Genomic DNA, 25673 nt, shown 5'->3' with positions numbered 1-25673 from the left:
AGAGAGAGAGAGAGAGAGAGAGAGAGAGAGAGAGAGAGAGAGAGAGAGAATAAAAACATAATTTTTTCAGATCGTCCGCTAGGCCTTTCTGCCTTCTATGGCTTCTTTCTATATATATATATACATAGACATATTGGTTTTATATAATAGCTATATTTTCAATTATAGTATATCAATTTTTCTATCTTCTTGTAATATGATGTATATGTACATGTAACTGTTCTGTTTCACTGTGTCTTGAAAAAGGAGCGGATCGCTCCGAAATTTTGACAACCTAAACTTGTCCACACTGTTGGAATTACTTCTTTGCCCCATATATGTATACATATGTATATGAATTCCACGAATTTCCTAGTTTGTTTCATATCAACAAAGCGATATTCTTTAAAGTCCGATATTTTTTTATAACATTTGAATCGATTCAACTTGTGTTTAACGTTTTCATTTTTTAATATTGCATCACACGCATAATCAATGGTCAGACAATCCAATTGATTAATTTCCCATAATCACGGGAATGTTTGTTTGCGCCTTAGACATAGAAACCATTCATAAATGTAGTTATATTATAGACATGTATACCTTATACATATTTTGGAATACGAAGTTTCGTAATTATTTTTATTTTCTTCTTTACTTTTTTAAGCAAAAGAAAATACCACTTTCGACCATTTTATGATAATTTGTCCATGTTCATTACACATTTTTCAGCTCGTGACGGTGAGATGAACAAAACAATGTAACATTATGTGAAAAACTGTCAGCTTCTTGCTTCAAGTTCTACTGGTATTTCTACACGAGTTACTTCCCTTGCATTGCATAAAGTGCACAAGCCTGCATATTTCCGTACTCTGCACTACTAGTACGATCGATTTCAAATTTTACATGTTGTTGTGTAAAGGTACATATTGTATGAATCAGATGAAAAATGGGAAAATAAATAAAGAACTCCTGGGGGCGTGGAAATCTCCGTGGACTCTCTCTGGACACTTATTCCTTCCTGAGCACTCATTAGGGTAACTGTACAAGACTTCCTGTTCATTTCCTGCGTGATAGACTGTTTACCTTACCCACCGACGTAGAGAGTGGTGTACGAGAATGGAGAGGTGGCTCGCTTCACTTCTTTTATTGTGTTTGTTCTTCATTGTTGGTAAGTTTTGAATATAGTGTCACCAGAATAAATACGTTGTAGCTATAATTAGCAATTAATCACAGGTACATGCATCACAGGTACTAACGTCGTCTGTCACAGTAGGTGTATTGACAGACGAGGCTAGTACCTGTGCGTGTAGTACTAATATTAATACCCGGTCTCCTCTGCCCCGGCCAGACGACACAATATATATATAAAAAAAAACTCTCGTCGTCCGAAAGCTACGTTATCGCAGCTACTGTGCATGTATATCGAAAGTGTCGTGTCCATGTTGTGCGCAGAGTTCGCTACAAATGTCTGTTGCAACACTGCAGGGTCACAGCACATCTTAACATATGTTTTGAACAAAAGGACATTTCCCACATGTAATGTCGATATGCTGTACTTACATGTGTCACACCACGCCTAGACGTATGTTTAGGTGTGCTGTGACCCATATCACAATCAGCAGTCCACTTCTCATAGGTATCTCCCTCCTATGGTAGGAGAGCCAGTGACGTTGGTCACTGTTGTATTCACACAATATGTTTTTCGTAGTTGAGATTAGGCCTACGATTTACCCAATACAACCCCATACTATGCAATACAAACGTCGATTTACCAAATACATGTACAACCCAATACTACCGAATACACGTGCCGATTTACCCAATACAAACCAATACTAACCGATACAAAAAGTACACCCAATACAACTGATATACCAACTAAGTACAGTGTTCTCCCCAGGAATCTTTTGATGCGCTATGGTATCTATTTTTTAACCCTTCCATCGCACCGCGTCGTAACCCATCTATCTATCATTTAGAAAGAAAACTCAAAACATGAGTAATTATTGATGTAATTGATTTTAAATAAATAGCATTGCTTAATAGTCTTTATATTGCATTATATTTTATTACTTTGTCTTGCCCTTCATTTTTTTCAATAACTACAAGTAAAATAGTCTGACTCAAGAGAAAGGATACTTTTAGCATTATTCTTCCAAAATATATATCATCATAGAAATAAATAAATATATGACTAAGAATATATAAATTATAATGATATTCCAACCATTATATTTATTTTGGCAAATTATTAATAAATCTCAATTTTATCAGAACAATGCTGTTCTCAAATATAAACTTAAGTAGTGATACAATTATCAAATTAAATTATTGTAATTATCCTTTGAATTATATTTCACTGTTACTTTTCAAATCGGGAAAACCGGGTGCTGTTTATAATTTTGGCGCCAACGTGATTAACGCTCCACATCCATGGTTCAAAGTCCATTGCATCACAGATTACGTAATATTATTCAGGTTATCAAAACAACATGGCCGCCACGTGCAGTCTGCTCACTTACGATCTATCTTAATGTAGCAAAATATATTTCAAGTTCTCTAAAAGTTTTATTGACAGTCATTTGTTGATAAAAGCTTCTCATATAGCTTACTTATGTCAAGCATTAAAATGTGATGGCCAAAAACAATGCAGCAGACGTTTGGCATGTTTTTTACATAAAGATGTACTTCTGTGTTTGTATATTCTTATTTTGTTGTAATTATCGGTCATCTATGAAAATCAAAACGTAGATTGAAGCCTTGATAATGAACAAACATCACTAATTATAATTAGACGAATTGTTACTGGTAATTGTGGTCTAACGGTAACATGGTGATCCGTAGCGGCTCAAATTCTATGCGTAGCGGTTCCGTTACGCTAAAACAGTCTGGGGAGAACACTGGTATATAGATGATAATAAAGAATGCTGTTTTTGTACACTGAGGTATACGATAATAGTCAATCAATGTATATGTTAATCGGGCGTACTTGTAAATGTATGAGCAGGTGCAAGGTGTACAATGTGACTGGCTGAGTCGTCTTTTTACCTTGGACTTAGGGAGTCCACCACTGTCCTCAGGCTAAGTGTTCATTTGAGGTGGATGCCATTTGTTTCTTCCTCTGGTTTTCTATAACGGCCTTTTCAAGCTTTACTGGAGGTCAATCCAAAGTTGTCAAGGAAGTATCCAGTATCCAGAAAGAAACCCACTGCTGACACCAATGTAACGAGAGTCCGGTGCCCACGTCCCACCGGCCGCCATCGAAACAGTATAGGGGTTCTTGTTTCACCAATGTAGTGTGCTCCGTAGATCCTGGATTATTACGGTCGGATATGTTATACATGTATATTCTCTATGTCAGATCTGATAACAATGGTCAGAAATCACTTGTCAAAAGTCTAATCTGACTATGCGAAAACTCTAAATATCCACTAAGAGCCCAATAGACAGGTACAAATATGATTTTTGAAATAGACAAGTTAATTGCCAAGGTAAATATCAGTATAATAGTACAGTACAAACAAGGCATCAGCACAGTTCCTTGCACCACACAATAATACATGTAATTGGCAAATTGTTCACAACCTCTCCAAGTTATACATACTATAAAAGTATCCCACTACTCACAAGGGCCTATCCTAGGCCACATAAATTCTGCTCTGATATGCAGGCCAGCAAAAATATAAGGAACATACAACTATTGAGACAATTTGTAAGAAATTGACTAATTCTACTATTAATAGCCAAATACATGGATTTCCCGTTATATCTGATGACAATGTCTCTAAAAAGGGTTGGACCTGTCCAGACAGAGGTGACCGTCTGCCAGCGAAGACGGTGATGAACTGAGGAAGAAAAAAGGTCCAATCCGACCTGTACATATAACCTTCAAAATATTATAGTTACTGCTCAGTAGATGTCCGGTGATTAGTCGGTAGAGGTCCGGAGACACTCCTTTCATGTAACAGTAATAAACCTTATCACACACGGCCTCTCATAATATCCGCTCAAACAATAAGTACTTTGTGTTAAAATAATTGTACAGAGTACATAAATACTCCCGGACCTTGCGCAACACCAAATATTTCCTTACAATACCAATCTATATGAAGGTATGTAGATTAAAATGGTTACGTATAGTGTTTATAGTTGTCAGGTGCGTATGACATGCTAGGCTGACCAAAACCCAGAGATTTCATGCTTTGAACACGCCCAGAGAGACTTGGTCGTATAGACTAGTATTGTAAGAAAATATATTATGGTGTTAGGCAAATAGATTGTCTTTATAGTCCTTGTATTCCAAAACACAAGAAAAGGTGTTTTTAGGTAAAAAAAAAAAAAAAAAAAAAAAAAAAAAAAAGAAAAAAAACGATTGTGGGATATGTATGAAACTTTCACAAATCGGATATCATCATATAACTAATATCTATGCAAAGTTGCATGCTTATCCCAAAATACCTTGTATGAACAATCAACCCTTATTACTAGAAATAGGCAGAACAACTGATTAAAATAGGAAATGGGTTAACTTTAAATCAAAACATATACTTTCCTTGAGGCTAGGAGACTTAAAATCACCAGCAAATCAAACTTAATACATCAAATTAAGCGTTTAACAGTACTTGAGATGGCAAATGCCATTTTTTATTTGTTAATTAAGTTTGATAAAAAAAAATTAAAAAAAAATAGGACCTGGAACTTACTTAAGCTACAGGTCTTTAACAAATTTTATATAATATATATAAAATGTAATAAATATCTATTAATTCTTATACTTATAGTATATGAAATGTGTCCTGCACTCAAGATTGAGAGCTATTTGAAATTGTAAAGTTTGAGATTTGTCCAGAAGCCATAACTCAGTATATATGCATTGTATTTAATTTAAGCATACTCAAATTAGTGAAGATATAAATTTTAACTCAAAATATAAATTAGAAAGGACATTATTGAGAGAATAAAACAATTTCCATTTGAAAATTACATACTACAACCCCCTGACTTAATCTTCCTTTTTTATAAACAATCTTTAAGTGACGATTGAATTTCTGCCATTTTTCATTCTTTTATATATGCCTGTTTAATTAACACCTATTTCCAAAACAGAAATGGTATTATTTTGGTTGTTTTAGCTCATTTGAATACAACAAGTTATATTTGTGATTGACTCTACCCCTCTTGGTACCCCAAAAATACACTTTCGGTCTAACGTTTTTCTTAGTTTTGCGCATGTGATACAATAAATCGTCTTTAATTTAAATAAGGAGGTGAAAATCCGGATGTACCGGGCCCAAAAAGGGCCCTATAGACACTCATCCTTTGTCGAAATGTAAAGATAGATCTTCAACTCTAATGGCATACTAAAGTGAGACTCTGCTATACACTACCCCATTTCCCCCGACAATTAATCTGTTTATCGCTACCCTTTTCTTTAGTGGAGTTCCCGACTTTCCTAAAAACCCTACCAACATTTTCTTGTAGGTGCTTGGCACAGAGCATAAATGTGGAGCTTTTGAAATTGTCATAGTCATTTCCTTTTCCTCGTCTATGCCAATTAAAACATTGTCTGTTCTCAGTTTTGCCCTGACGTGACCAAAACAAAAAAGTAACTGTAGGTAGGCTATTCCCAATCCAAATGTAGGATAGTAGGACCTACCATGATCGGGTGATCTCCCGTTTCCCTCTGAGCCACACCTTGATTTGTGTACGACATCGGTGAAACGAAACATTTACCCTAGTTAAAGGTTCGGTCTATGCCGATTACACTCCCTCCCTCACCTACACAATTTGCTTTCATATATGAAAGTTGCTCCTCGGAATACACGATAGTGTTTAGTAGTTTACCTTTCGACAGTTCTACGGTTTGCACATAATAGTCTGTTTTTACCTACATCAACATTTAACAAGTGGTTTTGCCTTTCTGTTGTCCCGGTATTTATTGTCTCTGATCTGTTTATCTGATTTAGGACAAAGTACGGTATTGTCTTTGGCAGCTTCGTAGCAAACCTGTGGTTGGGCGACAGTCTTTGTCTTAGCTAGTGGCACAGTCTTTCAAAATGTTAGAATATGTTCAAGTGTATTCTCCCGTCTGTGTGCTGTTGGCGAAAGGACCTATTAAAGTAGATAATGCCCAGTAGCTGGCATAATGTAAATGAAACTAGACTATATACACATGCGATAACTACTAAAGAGGTGAAGCAGGGTAATATACACAGGTAAATGGGGATTAAACCAAATTGGTATACAAGTCCCTATATATATTGTATAGAGATAAATTGTTAATAATACAATTGGTAAAATGTACACTACATCAATGGGAATGCGTGTAGTCTGGATATATGTAAAACTGGTTCCAATATTTTGTTAAGTGTTAATGCTAAACCTACGCAGCGAAGGCTTCACACGTGTAGGAACGAATAAGCACTACTTTAAGACTGAAAAGTTCACTGCACACATAAAAGCAGGCCACTATGAAGTCACAGTTGGTTTATATACACTGTTTGATGGATTCAATATACCGATGACGAACTGGTTCCAGCGTAGAACACTGTAGAATAAAATGCTCGAGGTCTTCTGCTGCTTCCTTACAAAAGATACTTGCCCTGCCTGAATTTAACCCGGTTACACTGGAAACTATAAGCATCCGACATTATTCTTCATTTGGTTAAAGCTATTCGTACTCCCAGCGTATCGGTAGGCGTAGATTCCAGTACGTGAAAGAAACGGGATATCCTCATGGTGTGGTGGTGGAGATACTCTAATGACGACTTGCCTTTATGGAGTTTCATGATGTGTTCCTTCCAGTATACATCTACAGCTTTCCCAACTTGGTTTTTCCCGTTCTTGTTCGAGGAGGGATTCCCAATAACCTCTAAAGCTGAAGGAAGTTGGTACTGACGTAGGAGTTTGATGATGCGGTCTTGATAGAAAGTTGCCGTTGGGCAATATCCTTCTCAATTAAATCGCGTCGAAGAGGTTTAAAGTTTGCTTGTCGATGAACTCCTCTAACGGAAACTGACCAGCTAGTATATACACCGCTGCACCAGCTGCTCTTGATGGTAGACCAAGGATGTATTTCAGGGTCTTCTTGTGATATAGGTTCATGATAGTCCTATCCTTTTTAGATAAGAGTTGTTGTTTCCAGACCATAGAGCATCCTGGATGGAGTGTATGTGTTTTACTTCTGGATTAACTCCACTAAACCCACATAGGCCGGCACCCATTAGTAAATAGGTTGTTCTACGAGCTAGATGAGTTATATCCTTATCAAGTTTTCAGTTGGATACTTTGTCACTGAGCTCCTGTTAATGTCGAGATGCTTGTAAGTCTGAGTCATTTCCATTGCTTCGTCCTTTGTATATACTTTTACCATAGTATATATTTTCGGTGCATTGGTTTCTATGATCTGGCTTTTGATAGCATTAAGTTTGGCTATACTTGAATCACCTTGTCTGGATGTCTGTGTGGATGTCTACAGTAACTTGTCCGGAGAACTCCCCCTTAACAAACCGGCATTTTCATTTGGGATTTCGACCCTTTTTGATGGAGTTATATGCGAAATACTTGTTTATTTTTGTTTGAATAAAATATTGATTAACTCATTACTGGTGGGAGAATATATTTCTTTGCATTAGTAAGCCTTTAGCCTACAGTCCTGGTTTATATAGAGGCGGGTGTATTAGTTGGCCTTTGGTTTATAGTTCTAGTTAGAGGCTGTCTGCCCTATTTGATAGATTTCCACAACCCGATTTAGGCTTGAAAATCTCTTACATATCTTGGCTGCTAAATACATGTAATAATATATAAAGATGTAGGTGTGGTTTTGCAATATTATTATGATAAAATCTCAACACTGCATTATTTTGAAATATTTATGTATTTGAATAAGGTAGGTGTGAATCACTTAGAGTGATAATATATACAGTACATGTATCAGGAATAAAAACAGTTTGGAAGTTGGAGCCATCAGATAAGATCAGGCTATGTTGAGTCTGTTTACCTCCCTTTAGGTGTTCTGTACAGTTGACTCACACCTGTGATGCATATGTCTTATGGTGGGTGTGCGGTTTATTTCATATGTTGTGTTATCTGACAGGTGTGTCAAGCATCAAGTGTTTCACCTGTAACTACCCTGACGAAAAATGTGGAGACCAGTTTGCCTACACAAATTCTGATGCCAGAAACTGTAAAGGTGCCTGCGTGACGCGAAGAGGAACACGTGAAGGTAATGATGCAACCACTGTGTGTGATAGTCCTGGCTATAACAGAACGTTTAAGGGTTAATATAACCATTGGCAAATTAGCATTGCCTGTGATTTTTGCCATGAGCCTGTTAATTTAAAAGGAAAAAGTGCCGAGGTCAGTGCCTTTTCCAGGAACATACTAGTACATTGTCACATTATATTAAGTTGAGAATAATGTGTTTTGATCAGAATTTCAAATTGCACAATGACCACAGGGCTTCCTGATCATTTATGCTTAAGTTTTCACATATAGCCTCTTAGTACAATAATTTATCAACGTTTGTACAAAGTACTCAACATACTCGGTGATAAGAAGGGAGAAATGTCATTCATTTGATGTTGCCTGTTTATTAATTTATTTCTATTAAAACTGCCTGTAATATTTATTCATAGTTGGATTTATTACTTTGGAGACTAATAGCTGACTAGTAATTTGCAACATTTAATTCAGGCGGACGTTCATTCCTGATGATAGAACTAAAACAGAAAGTTGGATACAGATTCAAGAACCTTTAACTTGGTATCACACATAACCATAACAAAATAACTGAATCTTGCGTGATTATCTTTTCATTGGTGTAGAAAATAAAATGACAATATTTCTTTTCAAAATAACTATTTGTTCTCATCATTTTTTATTGCAATTTTAGAATATAATGATGCATTCAGGTCTACCTTTTTTACAGTTCTGGAAAAAGATTGAAAAAAGATCAGGTAGACAATGAAAGTAAGGATTAATGGAATGCATTATATACACTTAGGAGTCGCTACAGGACAGTTGCCCCTCTGATTCATTCGTCGCGCTATAAAGTGTCATTTACTATGAAAATCACAATGCCCTTTTTGATTCTGTGGGAAATACTATAATGAGACCCGTTACCGTGACCTTTGTTTTGACTAGGCTCGTTTTTGAAGGGGAAAGGAGGGAAAAGTGTAGCACATTACATACGTAGATGTTGACAAACTCATAGAAAGTTGTTAAAAATTTAGAGGGTCATGGTTGAATGTTGTTCTGATCCATAGCTTATCCTACCTGTTACATTTTGTTTGATATGTAGCTAAAATAGCTGTCTTGTTTATAACTAGAGGACCTTTAATCTGTCGTGACTGGTGACCACTTGTGTCATATCAGCATGAAATCAAGGGATTTCAAAGCTTAACTACAGATATTTTATGTTTGAAAAAATATATTACAGATAAACATTGTGTATGATTAGCTTACCTGCTTCAAGGAATATTAAAGAGAAGGAATAGATAAGAGGCCGAGGGCTATGATATTTTGATGTATTATTTTGACAGTATGCTGGAGTAATTGGCTATCAGATTTGTTCTGTAAAATGAGATTGGCTCGCTGTTAAGGTCAAAAGGCCTGGAGTTAGATATGTTAAAACCATGTACTTACGAATAACGAAGAGGCCAAGGGTTAAAATAAATGACATATAATGGAATGAAGTCTATCAAGTTTAATCAAGTTAATAATTTTGATCCTCTGTCTAGGTCGCAGGGGTCTAATGTGTTTTAAATATTGTAAAACAATTCTATGGACTAACAAGGAACCCAATGATCATGTTAATCTACAATAAAAAAAAAGACCTTGAGCTTCTAACAGTTCCCACAGCCAGAGTAAAATATGTTTATGTCTTCCAAGAAAAAAACTTCATATGATAATTAGTGTCCATAGTGTTGGCTTTCTGGTTGTCAAGTATTTAAAATCAATTTGACCTTGACCCACTTTGAACGTCAGACATCATTACGTGTCATTGAGTAACATGTGAGCTATACTAGCCCCTTGGGCCTCTTTAATAGTATAGTTATCTGTCTTCTTCGATAGTATTAAGATATGTTGCACCAGTGTTTATTACTTAATTGAAGTGAAATTTTACAATTTTCTCTATTTTTCTGTTTACTCATAGGTAACAGAGTGGAAGTTTACAGGGGATGTTATTCAAACCGACACACCTCTTGCATCACTTCAGATTATGTTGGAATGAAGGTTAAAGAATGCTATTGTAACGGAAATTACTGTAACCATAGCAACAGTGTTACAGTGTCTGCTGTAAGTTTAGTCATTACCTCCATCACCGTTCTGTACAAATTGTTATGATGGTCCAACACCGCAAGTTAAGCAACCAGAGGTATATTACATAAATTCTGTGCCATACAGGTAGCCCCATAGTCTGAGGCTAGGAGCTTCGAGATTTCCCATTAGGACTAGTGGTTTCAAAAACGCCTGGCTTACTGATAGCAAAACTTAACATTTCATCATGTTGAGTAATATTGAGTGAGTGGAGTTCGCTCTTAGACTAGTAAAATTGGAAACGACTAGCCCGACGGACTGGCGGTTTTTAAAATAAATTTCTAGCCCTGTAAGCTCGAAACTTCTTGTAATGCGGGTTTGAAATTTCTTTGTAATTTAAATACATATCATTTCCCATTTATGTCGTTAAATAATGAAGTTTAAGAAAAATACAAATTGAATTTGTGTGAAATTAAGAAATTTACGAATATTTTATTTTGTAGATTACATATCAATTATATTTATGTGATTGAATAATGTGGTTTAAAAAAATATTTAATCGAATGTTTGTTAAATTTTGGATTTTATTTTACGATTGCATAATATAGTTTGAACTTGAAAAATGCGATGTTTGTGATGTTTCGTAATTTTGGCATAAATCATTGTTTAAGTTAATAGTGAAATGCTCATAATGCTATTAAATTATTGCATTGTCAATCATTACATGACTACTTAATTGATATACAAATATGTAAGTTCCTTGAACACATCAATCTTACGTTGTTATTGCCTTCATTCCTTGTGATTTTGACTTGTGTTCTGGTAGATTTCTCTTCTTCCTATCGTAAGACTATTGACTATTGATAATGACTATTTTCAGTTCTCAGTGCAGTTTTACTGTCTATAATCAAATAGCCACCAACAGTTACTATGTAGTCAAAGTATTTCAAATGTTTTCATCACTTGGCAAATGTATATAAAGTCCAAGATACAAAATCACAAGAATGTCTGCAGTAAGCTCAGTGTCCACTTACACAAAGTATGTTCAAGCGTATAGACGATAGATTTTAAGCAAAAATTCTAGAAAATGAAATGATTCCTTACAGTGTAGTATGATATACTTGTATACGTACATAGAAGATATTTGGCGATCAATGGTTGTGATATCTTTTAATTGCAACAAAGACATTCAGGGACACTGCCTTATACTTGACACATATAGTTTTTGTTAGAGTTATCTCCCTTGTAAACTTCGAGAATTACCATGTTCAATGTACCACCATTTAGTTACTCAAGTCCACAATATCATTCCTAAATATGCTCATCAATTTTCTTAGTAGGGAACTGTAAGGTATAATGTATCATTAGTTATTTGTTTGTATTTGAATATGAAAGTGTAGATATTTTTGTTTTACTACTCACTTTTGTGGTCTTTTCTCAATATTGGGTTAACTATGCATAACCATGGTTGATAGATATTATTTCAAGGTACAATCTTCAACACTTTCTACAAAAAAAAATACTTTTTATTCCATTTTTGATACCTTTTTTTATTTGTAAAACTGTGTTACATGAAAATGTTGTTCCATTAGCAAAATGCTACTAAATAGTAGAAGAGAGTAGTCCCTGTTAACTAAGTACACTGTTATAGGTTGTCACACCACATGGTTATGGGGTCACTCACTCCCCCTGTTATAGGTGAGATGTCGGACCACAGGGATCTGGGGTCCCTCACTCCCCCTGTTATAGGTGAGATGTCGGACCACAGGGATCTTGGGTCACTCACTCCCCATGTTATAGGTGAGATGTCGAACCACAGGGATCTGGGGTCACTCATTCCCCCTGTCATAGGGGAGATGTCACACCACAGGGATCTGGGGTCCCGCACTCCCCCTGTTATAGGTGAGATGTCGGACCACAGAGATCTGGGACCTTCACTCCCCCTGCTATAGGTGAGAGATGTCCCACCACAGGGATCTTGGGTCACTCACTCCCCCTGTTATAGGTGAGATGTCACACCACAGGGATCTGGGGTCACTCACTCCCCCTGTTATAGGTTGTCACATCACAGGGATAGGGGGTCCCTCACTCTCCCTGTTATTGGTTTTCACACCACAGGGAATTGGGGTCCCTCACATTCCCCGTTATAGGTGAGATGTCACATCACAGGGATCTTGAGTCCCTCACTCCCCCTGTTATAGGTGAGATGTCGGACCACAGGGATCTGGGGTATCTCATTCCCCCTGTTATAGGTTGTAAATTATTATATCAGTTTTTATATATTTTACATAATGTCAAAATCCTGTTGATGCAAGATGTTTTTTATATATAGAATGTAATGTGACTAGATAGTATTTGTTTTCTGATGTAAGATATTGTACATTATTGAAAGAAGGTTAACCTCTCCTGTACCAGAGTATTGTAAGTTTTGTTTTAAGATGTTTTACAACAAGCATATTTGTGCAAATAAAGTGCTGTAATCGTTAGTGATGTATTTATTTATTTTACTTGGTCTGTAACCCAAACTTATATTTTCTAAAGATAAGGTAACTAAAGTATTGGTCAGCAAGGGCCATGCCACGTGTCTGACGGTAAATAAACCCCATTATCAACAATAAAAACCCACAACATTCGTTTGGTTTCCAGATATAGTGATGTGCCATGATTCGCGTAAGCTATATATACCTACAAAGTAAATAGTAGCATTCACTACCAAGCAGAGACATATAAAGATGCAGCATTGAACGTCTCTGCACCAAATGTGAACAAAATTGTGCCAATGGAAGTCACTAGTTTGCAAAACCATAATTTGCCTACAAATCAAATTTGAGCAAAGCCACGCTATATTAATTTTCGACAAATCAGAAGGCTCTGTGTGGTTTCCATGGTGACTGATCGAAAAATACACAGCCTTTCATTCACAAACACTCCTATATTTATTAAGGTGTCGAAAACACCCAAAGCAGATAAAAGTGGTAGCAAATAAAACTACCTGTGCGATCGTAAATATTGCGGAAAATAAACCAACGGAAGCATTTTTAAAGCAGCCTTCTTATCTTACAGAAAATCTGAAATCTCAGTAGAGTTTGTAGTGTCATTTAACTCTTGATTTCTAAATTTGATAGAAAACTTATTTCGACCAATCAGAAGGCAGTTAACGGCGGCCACCTTGTTCAATAGGTAAATGAATGTCGGGATGGACTAAATTTATTCTAATTAGAAATATTAATCGGGCAGAAACAGAAATCCAAAGTAAGTTCGGTTCCCTGTCCTATTTATAGTTGCATTGACCTTGACTTTGGCCTAAAAAAATATATTCATTTTCTTATATATGAAATGTTTCAGTAAAATCATTTATGTAATATAAGTCCCGGGTTTTAGTATCCTGTCAATATAAAAATGCTTTCACTGTTTTACTGAACTCACAAACAATGTATGTATCACATTGCTTGTAACACGTTTAATACGTACATCGTCTGTGTATAAAGTAAAACTTATTAAAGATGTTTCGTAGTTATGTTTTGACGTAGGTATTATCACAGACTTGGATAGCGTGTCGGTCGGAGTCGAAATGATGACACTGAGAAGCGCTTGTTTTTTTCCAATTCATTATGTTGTATTTAAGAATCCCACAGATTTTTTCAAGTGCAATAAACCAAAGTTTGTAAACAGATAATATATATATATAAATGTCCTTTATGAGTTTATCGGTAGTCTGAGAGAAACCCTCTCGAGATGGACTCGGTCGAATGAATTTTTCTAACTATCTATACCTTAGATACGTATACGTGTCCACGTTGATTAGTGTAACAAGTGTCAATATTTATCAAATATATAGATAGATATGGATAGAGCAACAACTTGATGAATATGTTTGGAATTATCACGGGTTCAGAGCTTTGGTCCATGGTGCCCGATAGAGGAAATTCGATCCGTACCTGGAAACGAATATCTGATACTAATAATAAATACCGCTATCAGTGACATATATCTCACTATGGACAGTATGCTTTTGTTCTCCCTGCAATAAGTGGCCGTCCTATAATTATGAAATTATATCATTAACAATTATGTATCTTTACCGTCTCACTGAAAAATGTGTCCTTTTTAATATTTCATCACATTAATCAATACAGTTTATTTTTATTTTAACAGATTTCACGTGGGTCAGACAATCAATTAATTGGCTGAGGTCGATACCTGGATTTATCGAACCGAGAAAAGAAATATTAACTGCGAGGTATCGACCGAAGTTAAAGGCTACAATTGTTTTATTATTTTCAAAACAGTAATGTATAATTAAGCAATCTGAAAACAAAAAATCTACTGAATTTTTAAAAACACCCTGTCCTTCAAAAAAAAATCACGCGCTCCAAGTCAATATCGGTTTTTATCGGTGGACACGCAATGAACTTCTGGCAAACCACTTGTCGGGAATAATATGAAAATAAAATAAAATTGATTATACCACCTTTATGTTCATTTTCATTACACTTTATTTAAGCTCTTGACGGTGATGGTGAGTGCAATATTTCGCAATAAACGATAAAACATGTTTTCAATGTAATAATGTCACATATAACAAAAATGATATTTTGTTTTCTAGTTCTACTGGTATTTCTATGCGAGTTACTTCCCTTGCATTGCATACAGTGCACAAGCATGCATAATTGTTTGCACTGGTACGATCGACTTGACATTTTGCATGTACACAGGTAAGGTTACATATTGTATGAATCAGAAGATAAAGAAGGTTGGGAAATATCTTAACTAATTCCTTGGCGCGCGAGTACCTCCCTGGACTCTCTTTGGACTCTCTTTGGACATCCATACCTTCCTGGGCACTCATTAGGGTAACCGTACCTGTGACTGTTTACTTCCTGTTCATTTCCTGATCGACTGCTTACCTTCCACACCGACGTAGACTGTAGAGAGTGTTGTACGAGAATGGAGAGGTGGCTCGCTTCACTTCTTTTATTGTGTTTGTTCTTCATTGTTGGTAAGTTTAAAATACATTATTTGTAGCTATAATTATCAATAAATCACAGGTACATGTATGTCCAGGTGTTGAAAATCTGACTGTAAATTGAGATATATATCATACAAAATAAGGGCATTACTATAAACACGGAATCTAAGTCCGTGCTATAAAAGAGCAGTAATGTTGTGGGTTTTTTTTATAGTAATGCCATATTTTTTTATAACATTTATCTCAATTTACAGTCAGAATTTCAACACCTGTGGTGCACAGGGGTTCGTTACAAACACGGGCACACAACTACTTTTATTATTTGTCATTTTCAGTCGCTGGGTACGTTATTACGATATGACGTAATGTACCAGCGACTGAAAGTCTAACAAGATCAATACTGATAGAAGTTGCGTGTCCCGTGTTACAAATGTGTGTTGCAACACTGATATGGGTGCACGTGACAGCACATATTTAACTTATGTTTTCAACAAAAGGACCTTTTTCACATATAATGTCGATATGCTATAATTACATGGCTCACATCACGCCTAAACATATGTTTAGGTGCGCTGTGACCCATTTGTCTATCACTAGCAAAGGTGTATGTTTATATGAGACATTTGTAATGAACCCCTGTGTATGGCGTGCATAAATGCTTTTCTTACCAAAAATGAATCAACAGGTTTCTATCTACCAAAGCCCTGACTTATATAATCTCAACTCTGGATTATTTTGAAATATATATTTATTTCAGTAAGCTAGGTGTTTATCACTAAGAGTTTCAGTATGTACAGTACATGTATCAGAAATGAAAACAGTTTGGAATTTGAAGATTAGGTTAAGATGATTCATCTCCCCTTAGGTGTTTTGTACAGTTGACTCACATGTACACCTGTGATGCATATGTCTTATGGTTGATGTACAGTTTTATGTCACATGTTATGTTACCTGACAGGTGCCGCAAGCATCAAGTGTTACAGCTGTAACTACCCTGACGAAAAATGTGGAGACTATTTTGCCTACACAAATCCTGATGCAAATGACTGTCAAGGTAGCTGTGTGAAGCGAAGAGGAACACGTGAAGGTAATGATGCACCACTGTGTGTGATAGTCCTGGCTAGATCAGAAAGTTTGTAAGTAAGGGTCAATATAACTGTGGCAGGTTTTAATTGTACATAGGATTAAGGTCGCCTTCTAGCTTCGAGTTAGATGGAATTTCCCTTTAGCTCAGTGGTAAAGCGTCCAACTAAGAACCTGGAGATCGAGGGTTCAATCCCAGGTGGAAGCACACTATTATCTTTCCTGTTACAAATGGTGTCCGTGGCCCTCCCTGTAGTGACAGGGAGTTAGAACCTGGGTTGTGGTGTTCGATGGCGAACACATTTAAAAAGGGGGGAGTAGTGTGGCGGGTTTTAATTGTACATAGGATTGAGGTCGCCTTCGGAGCTAGAGGGAATTCCCCCTTAGCTCAGTGGTAGAGCGTCCGACTAAGAACCTGGAGATTGAGGTTTTGATCCCCGGTGGAAGCACACTATTTCTTTCCTGTTACCTTATATAACCATTGGTAACATGCACACTAGCATAGCTAGTGCCTGTTAAAAGGAAAAAGTGCCGAGGATGAGTGCCTTTTCCTGAAACGTATTACATATATTGCCAAATTAGAATAAGTTGTAATGAATGAGTTTTTATCAGAATTTCTTCTCATCGTTTTAAATTGTACAAGGATCACAGGGCTTCTTGCATTTGATTACCTATGCTTAAATTTCACATATAAACTCTTAAAAAAATCAATAAACTATCATAATGTACCTGTTAAAGGCAACCTTTGTACAAAGCACTCGTTAATGAGACTCCTTACCTTAACCTTTGTTTTAACTAGGATTGTTGTGTTTGAAGGAGAAAGGAGGGAAACGTGAAGCAGATTTATCATTACATAGCTATAGGAAGATGTAAAATTTAGAGCATCATGGTTGAATGTTCTGCTGGTCTATAGTTTATCCTACCTGTTACACTTTGATATTTTATTTACAGCTAGAGGATCTTAACCCTATCAACACAGTTAACCATAATGGACTCATCCAGATAAATGCATGGTTGAGTCTACTAAATTTATATAGGGGTGAAAGGGTTAATCTGTCATGACTGTTGACCACTTGTGTCATATCAGTATGAAATCAAAGGTTTTCAGGTTTTGACTACAAATATTTCATGTTTGAAGAAATAAATATATTACAGATATACATTGTGTATGATTAGTTTACATGCTTCAAGGAATATTAAAGCGAAGGAATAGCCAAGAGACCGAGGGTTATATTTTGATGGACCGGTATGCTTTTGGCAGTATGCTGGAGTAATGGGCAATTAGATTTGTTCAGGAAAGTGACTTTGACTAGCTTTTAAGGTCAAAAGGCCTGGAGTCAGATATGTTAAAGCCAATTTCTTAAAATAATAACGGAATGAAGTCTATCAAGTTTCTTCAAATTAATTACTTTGACCCTCAGTCAGGGTCACAGGGGTCAAATGTGTTTAAACAAATTGTTAAGAAAATTCTTTGGACTGACACGGAACACAATGGTCATGATAATCTCAAATAAAAAAGGACCTTGTGCTACTAACAGTTCCCACATCCAGAGTAAAATATGTTTATATCTTTCAAGAAAGATTCTTCATTTGTGGAGTAATGATAATAAATGTTCATAGCGTTATCTTTCTGGTTGTCAAATGCAAGTATTTTAAAATCAATTTGACCTTACCACTTTGAACGTCAGACATCATTACGTGCCATTGAGTAACAGCTAGGTGAGCTATACTAGCCCCTTGAGCCTCTTTATAGTATACTAGTGATAATATTACCTAATTGAAGTGAAAGTTTACAATTTTCTCTATTTTTCTGTTTACTTACAATTTTCTCTATTTTTCTGTTTACTTACAGGTGGCGGAGTGGAGGTTTACAGGGGATGTAACACACAGAAAAACACTTATTGTACCCAATCAGATTATGTTGGAATGAATGTTCGAGAATGCTATTGTAACGAGGATTACTGTAACCATAGCAACAGTGTTCGAGTGTCTGCTGTCAGTTTAGTCATTGCCTTCATCACCGTTCTGTACAATTTGTTATGATTGTCCAACACAGCACATTAATCAACCAGAGGTATATTACATAGTTCTGTGCCATACAGGTAGCCCCAAAGTATGAGACTAGCGGAATTTCCAACTGGACGAATGGTTCTAAAAACCACAGGTCTGGCTGACTAATCAAAACTTGATATTTTTCATCATGGTAAATGAAATCGGGTTGGTGAATTTTGCATATAGACTAGTAAGAAACTTCTAGTCTGACTGACTATTACTTTATAAAATGAATTTCTAGCCCTGCATGCTCAAAACACCTTGTAATTTTGGTTTAAATTCTCTTTGTATTTTAATTACATATCACTCACATTAATGTTGTTTAATAATGAAGTTTAGCAAATCATATAAATTGAATGTTTGTGATATTTGAAAATTTAGGAATGCTTGTTTTGGGAGATTACATATCATTAACATGTATGTGCTTGAATGATCGACTTTAAAAAATCATAAATTGAATGTTTGTGATATTGAGTAATTTTGGAATTTATTTTTAAAAGATTACATATCAGTAACATTTTTATGGTTGAATAATGTAGCTTGAATTTTGAAAATTCAATGTTTGTGATGTTAAGTGATATTGGTATAAACTAGTTTTGGAGATAACATATCATTTAAAGTTATGAGGTTGAAAAATGTATTTATAAGATAGTGAAATGCTCATGAAACTGTCAAATTGTTTTATGATCAATCATTACAAGACTATTTAACTAAGAAACAAGTCTGTAAGTTCCTTGAACACATCAATCTTACATTAGTATTGCCTTCATTCCTTGTGATTTTGACTCGTGTTCTGGTAGATTTCTCTACTTCCTGTTGTTAGATAAAATGATAATGACAATTTTCACAATTCTCAGTGCAGTTTTACTTTCTATAACTATGCATAGCCACCAAAAAATGACTTATGTAATGATAGAATTTCAAATATTCTCGTCACTTGGCAAATGTATATAAAGACTAAGATACAAATTCACAAGAATGTCTGCAGTAAGCTCAGTCAGTATTTTCCACTTCCTCATGTTTAAGTGGGTGGAATTTTAAAACTTGAAATATATCTAGATTTTAAGCAAAATTTCAGGAAATGAAAATATTTCACATAGTGTAGTATGATAAACTTGTATATGTATATAGAAGATATTTTGTGATATTTTTTAAATGCAACAAAGACTTTCAGGGATGCTGCCTTTTACTTGACATATATCGTTTTTGTGAGAGTTTTCTCCCTTGCAAACTTTTACTCCCAAAAATTATGATCTTCAATGTTCCCCCCTTTCAGTAAATCAAGTCCACAATATCATTCCTAAATATGCTCATCAAGTTTCTTAGCAGGAAACTGTAAGGTATAATGTATCATAAGTTATTTGTTTGTATTTGAATATGAAAGTGTAGAGTTTCTAGTTTTACTACTCACTTTTGTGGTCATTTCTCTACGTTGGGTTAACTATACAAACTTAAAACATGGTTGATAGATATGTTTACAAGGTAAAATTTTCAATACAGAATTCTTAATGTATTTCACTTTCTACAAAACATTCCTTTTTATTCCATTTTTGATTACATGAAAATATTGTTTCATTAGCAAAATGCTACTGATCTAGTAGTAGAGAGTAGTCCCTGTTAACTAATTACATTGTGTATAGATGTCGCACGACAGGGATCTGGGACCTCCACTCCCCCTGTTATTGGTGAGATGTCGGACCACAGGGATCTGAGGTCACTCACTCCCCCTGTTATAGGTGAGATGTCACACCACAGGGATCTGGGACCTTCACTCCCCCTGTTATAGGTGAGATGTCACACCAAAGCGATCTAGGATCACTCATTCCCCCTATTATAGGTGAGATGTCACAACTCGGGGATCTGGGTCCTTCACTTCCCTGGTTATAGGTGAGATGCCACACACAGGGATCTTGGGTCCCTCACTCCCCATGTTATAGGTGAGATGTTGGACCACAGGAATCTGGGTCCTTCACTTCCCTGGTTATAGGTGAGATGTCGGACCACAGGGATCTGAGGTCACTCACTCCCCCTGTTATAGGTGAGATGTCACACCACAGGGATCTGGGACCTTCACTCCCCCTTTTATAATTGAGATGTCACACCAAAGCGATCTAGGATCACTCATTCCCCATGTTATAGGTGAGATGTCACACCAAAGCGATCTAGGATCACTCATTCCCCCTATTATAGGTGAGATGTCACAACTCGGGGATCTGGGTCCTTCACTTCCCTGGTTATAGGTGAGATGCCACACACAGGGATCTGGGGTCCCTCCCTCCCCTTGTTATAGGTGAAATGTCATACCACAGGGATCTTGGGTCCCTCATTCCGCCTGGTATAGGTAAGATGTCACACCACAGGGATCTGGGGTCCCTCACTCCCCCTGTTATAGATTGTCACACCACAAGAATCTAGGGTCCCTCACTCCCCCTGTTATAGGCGAAATGTCCGACCACAGGGTTCTGGGTCCTTCCCTCCCCCTGTTATAGGTGAGATGTTCCACCACAGGGATCTAGGGTAACTCATTCCCACTGTTATAGGTGAGATGTCACACCACAGGGATATGGGTCCTTCACTCCCCCGGTTATAGGTGAGATGTCACGCCACCGGGATCTAGGGTCCCTAACTCCCCATGTTATAGGTGAGATTTTGGACCACAGGGATCTGGGGTCCCTCCCTCCCCTTGTTATAGGTGAAATGTCACACCACAGGGATCTCTGGTTCCCTCACTCCCCCTGTTATAGGCGAAATGTCCGACCACAGGGTTCTGGGTCCTTCCCTCCCCCTGTTATAGGTGAGATGTTCCACCACAGGGATCTAGGGTAACTCATTCCCACTGTTATAGGTGAGATGTCACACCACAGGGATCTAGGGTCCCTCATTCCCCCTGTTATAGATGAGATTTGTGTAGACGAGATGTCACACCACAGGGATCTGGGATTACTCGATCCCCCTGTTATAGGTGAGATGTCGGACCACAGGGCCTCGGGTCCCTCACTCCCCCTGTTATATGTGAGATGTCACACCAAAGGGATCTGGGATCACTCACACACCCTGTCATAGGTGAGATGTCGAACCACAGGGTTCTGGGTCCTTCACTCCCCCTGTTATAGGTGAGATGTCGGACCACATGGATCTGGGGTCACTCATTCCCCCTGTTATTGTAAATTATTTTAACAATTTTTGTACATAATTTAAAAATCCTGTTGATGCAAGATGTTATTATATAAAATGTAATGTGTTTACGATGTAAGATATTGTACATTATTTAAAGAAGGTTAACTCTTCCTGCTATATAATATTTTTGTAAGTTTTGTTTAAGACATGTTAGCACTAGCATGTTTCATCCCATATGAGTTGTACAGACAAGTTTAGGTAATGCCATACTTAATGTTGTATCATACATAAACACATGTGTGCCTATGCCATACTGCGGCGTCCGTCAACGTTTTCTTTGGAACGACTTCTTCTGAATAACTGGAGTACCTAGGGTCACAACATTTGACCAGAAAGTAGATTGGAAAGAGTGCTAAAGAGTTTCCTCATTAAAATGACCTTGATCTACTTTCAAGGTCACAGAGGTCAAATATGTTTAAAACTTAAAACAACAATATTTAAAGGACCATTAGGACTAGAGTCATAATACTTGGGTATGTTTTGTAGACCAGCAGTGCAAATCTGTTTCTTTATTACAGTAATGAGGTCAAAGGTCAACTTTAAGTGCTAGTCAGGGGTCAAAGGTCAACATAGGTTAAAAGCTTTAACAATCTTCTCAAGTTCAATAAGGCCCAGGGTCATGATATTTGGCCAGTAGATACCTGGGATGGAATGCTATTAAGTTTCTTCATTAAAAAGTTCAAGCAACAATATCCTAAGAATCGTTTGGACTAGAGTCCTAATACTTGGGTGTGTTATGTAGACCAGCTGTGTGAATATTTTTCTTAATAACAGTAATGAGGTGAAAGTTCAACTTTAAGTGCTAGCTTGAGTCAAAGATCAACGTGGGTTAAAATCTTTGAAATTAAAATTACAAACAACAGCATCTGAATAACCGTTTAAGAGATATTAAAATGTCTTGTGTTCTAGTTACCAAATTTAGTCTGAAGCTATCTTTATGTCAGTTTTATGTAACAAAAGAAACAGGTGAGAGAAACAGTCCCTTTCGGCCTCTTGTTGTTAGGTGTCATAGTACAGAAACAGAAATTGATAATTGATTTCACTTCATTTTTGACAAACATACAGATAACATAAAGTATGTTCTATTCTATTAATAAAATTGCTTTTCCATTATAGTAATAAGTTTTGTGTAAATTTTATTGACTTGTCTCAAATAAACAAACTAAAATGGTTGATGACTTAGTAGAACATCATTGTGTTATTAGTCTGTGATTTGTACATTTTTTTTAACAAAAGACATAATTGATCTAAACCCAAATGGAAGTGTATCATCAGCAGTGGCGTTTCCAGAAGGTTTTTTTGGGCTTCAGGAACCCCCGCCCCCCNTCTCAATTTTTCCCCACATTGAAACCCCCCTCCCCAGAAAGGTCTCTGGATCCGCCACTGTGACATACATAGCTTTAGAGGTTCTTAGCACAGAGACACTTTTACAAATACTTGTTTATGCATGTATTAACGAAAGTACCAGTAAGTTAGTGTTCAGCAGCGAAAATGTCTTGCCACGACTAGTCTCGTATTATAATTAAAGGGGGGTAATACTCCCCTTTATATCGGAGTAGTCGCCTTTGCTACAACACAGAGTTTTCGTTCCTTGCACTCACTTTCTCGTTTACGGAAAGTGCCGACGGTTCCAGATTGTTACATGTGAGTGAGTGCAAAGGACGACAATTCAGGGTAGATATTGATTTGATTGTCCATCACATTTTATGTTACACTTTGTTAATTACAAATGTTACATGTTACGCCTCATTTGGGCCTCTCTTTTTTTTGCAAATAAAAACTGTATCATGTGCCTAGGTGAAGACTTGTTTATTTCTGTGTCTTGTATGTTGGTATATATTTCTTCAGCCATTAAAGATATGATACCTGACATTTTAATCAATTTGATTTGGAAGTGATTTCTTTTATAGCGCAGACATGTGCTTTTCATTTTTGGAAATACCTCAAAAAATGTAACGAGACAAAACATTTTTGTAAATAAAATTGTTTAATTGTTATAGTGTTGTAAATTTGTTTCATGAAACCCAAACCACGGAATAGCTTATTGAAGTTCGTGCCCAAAGAAAAGGTAACTAAAGCATTGGTAAGCAAGGGTCATACCACGGTGTCTGACCGTAAATAAACCCTATTATCAACAGGAGAAACCCACAACGTTCGTGTTGGCTTTTTAGATATAGTCGATGTGCCATGATTCACGCACAGGGGCTCGTTACAAATGTCTAAAGTACACATTTGCTCCCACTTTATGCTGTGTTGGGGGTTTCCGACACCCCTCTCAAAGGCATAAAGAAATGTGTACGAGTGTTTGTGCATAATCTGCTGTGTATTTTTCTTACAAAACACACATCTTCATTTTGTTTGAATGACAAAATGATATAATTTTCGAATAGCATGTCTTATACGTGTATTGCGATCCTTACTTTGTGCAGCAGTCTTCCTGCATATCAAACGAATGAGACTATCCTCAACGATGAATTTTTCCGTATTTTCGGTAATATATTTGCAATAATAACTGCAACTATGGTGACCGATAGTGCGGACATAAACTTTATATACATGTATTATGCGGTGTTTAATGCAAAAAAAAACATCAAATAAGATCAACTTTCAAAAATGAAAGGAATATCAAGTGTTGGTTATCATTAGATTCCATATATATATATATATTTGGTTTAACAAAAATAGCTGATCGGTGGAAGTTGAACGTTTCAAAGTATGTGTGTTGGCTGGAGTTCTGGCTGTTCCCTTTTTTATAGTTTTCTTGTCCGATACTAATATCAAAAATCATAAATTTGCAAAAAAAGTGTTGTAACTTTTTTACTGTAGTTCACCGTTACGTAAATATATGAATTGAATGGATATTTTTTTTTCATGTACATTTCGGCAATGAATAGCAGTAACTGATCTATATATCTTCTGCGGAGCGCTAAAAGCATAAATGGGGTAGGTACACTGACGATATAGAAAGAATATCTGCATAGCATCCCAACCCCAATTTCGGCTAAAAGAGACTTACGAGGAGACCATTAAATACAACGTTGATGAAAAAAAGGAGAAGGACTTGCAAAAGACCAACCGGTATTTTAATCTGTAAATGAGCTTTCAAAGACAGCCATATGTTATGTCCAGCAAACGCTAAATCATTTTACTTCAGTATGCGTTAAGCGCAGGTGTAGAGACATATTTCTGACAGCACTGTTTTGTGTTACGTGTCTTTATGACAACGCTATGTCACGTGACTTGTCTTTCTGACAGAAAGGCATGAACCTGTATGGCATATTTACTGGTGTCATGAACCTATTTGACTTATTTACTGGTGGCATGAACCTGTATGGCATAGTTACTGGTGTCATGAACCTATGTGCCGTATTTCCTGGTGGCATGAACCTGTATGGCATATTTCCTGGTGTCATGAACCTATGTGCCGTATTTCCTGGTGGCATGAACCTGTATGGCATATTTACTGGTATCATGAACCTGTTTGACAGATATACTGGTGTAATGACCCTGTATGACATATTTCCTGGTGTCATGAACCTATGTGGCGTATTTACTGGTGGCATGAATCTGTATGTCATATTTATAGGTGTCATGAACCTATGTGACGTATTTACTGGTGCCATGAACCTGTATGGCATATTTACTTGTGTCATGAACCTATGTGACGTAGTTACTGGTGGCATGAACCTGTATGGCATAGTTACTGGTGTCATGAACCTATTTGACTTATTTACTGGTGGCATGAACCTATGTGACGTATTTACTGGTGTCATGAACCTGTATGGCATATTTCCTGGTGTCATGAACCTATGTGACTATTTACTGGTGGCATGAACCTGTATGGCATAGTTACTGGTGTCATGAACCTATGTTACGTATTTACTGGTGGCATGATCCTGTATGGCATATTTACTGGTGTCATGAGCCTATGTGACGTATTTACTGGTGGCATGATCCTGTATGGCATATTTACTGGTTTCATGAACCTATGTGACGTATTTACTGGTTGCATGAACCTGTATGGCATATTTCCTGGTGTCATGAACCTATGTGGCGTATTTACTGGTGGCATGAACCTATGTGACGTATTTACTGGTGGCATGATCCTGTATGGCATATTTACTGGTGTCATGAACCTATTTGACTTATT

At 36.6% G+C, this 25673-nt stretch overlaps 2 protein-coding genes across 3 annotated transcripts; both read left to right on the top strand.

Moving 5' to 3' along the window:
- Positions 1–1042: 1042 nt before the first annotated feature.
- Positions 1043–10729, top strand: LOC110449570. Of its 2 annotated transcripts, XR_002462860.1 has the most exons (4): positions 1043–1150; positions 8078–8206; positions 8912–8952; positions 10139–10729. XR_002462860.1 is itself a non-coding variant. In XM_021496520.1 (3 exons), the coding sequence occupies exons 1-3, from the start codon at positions 1099–1101 to the stop codon at positions 10327–10329; spliced, it is 372 nt and encodes a 123-aa protein (XP_021352195.1). In that variant the 5' UTR covers positions 1043–1098; the 3' UTR covers positions 10330–10729. The 2 variants fall into 2 exon arrangements, 1 of the variants encoding a protein (XP_021352195.1); XM_021496520.1 differs by lacking the exon at positions 8912–8952.
- Positions 10730–14894: 4165 nt separating this feature from the next.
- Positions 14895–21581, top strand: LOC110449532 (protein quiver-like). Its single transcript, XM_021496467.1, has 3 exons — positions 14895–15241; positions 16170–16298; positions 18147–21581. The coding sequence occupies exons 1-3, from the start codon at positions 15190–15192 to the stop codon at positions 18335–18337; spliced, it is 372 nt and encodes a 123-aa protein (XP_021352142.1). The 5' UTR covers positions 14895–15189; the 3' UTR covers positions 18338–21581.
- The last annotated feature ends 4092 nt before the right edge of the window (positions 21582–25673 follow it).

Source organism: Mizuhopecten yessoensis, unplaced genomic scaffold (assembly GCF_002113885.1).
Source record: "Mizuhopecten yessoensis strain PY_sf001 unplaced genomic scaffold, ASM211388v2 scaffold4631, whole genome shotgun sequence".
In the NCBI taxonomy this organism is placed as follows: domain Eukaryota; kingdom Metazoa; phylum Mollusca; class Bivalvia; order Pectinida; family Pectinidae; genus Mizuhopecten; species Mizuhopecten yessoensis.
The sequence above is the reverse complement of the archived record's forward strand: the minus strand, read 5'-3'. Positions and strand labels throughout refer to the sequence as shown.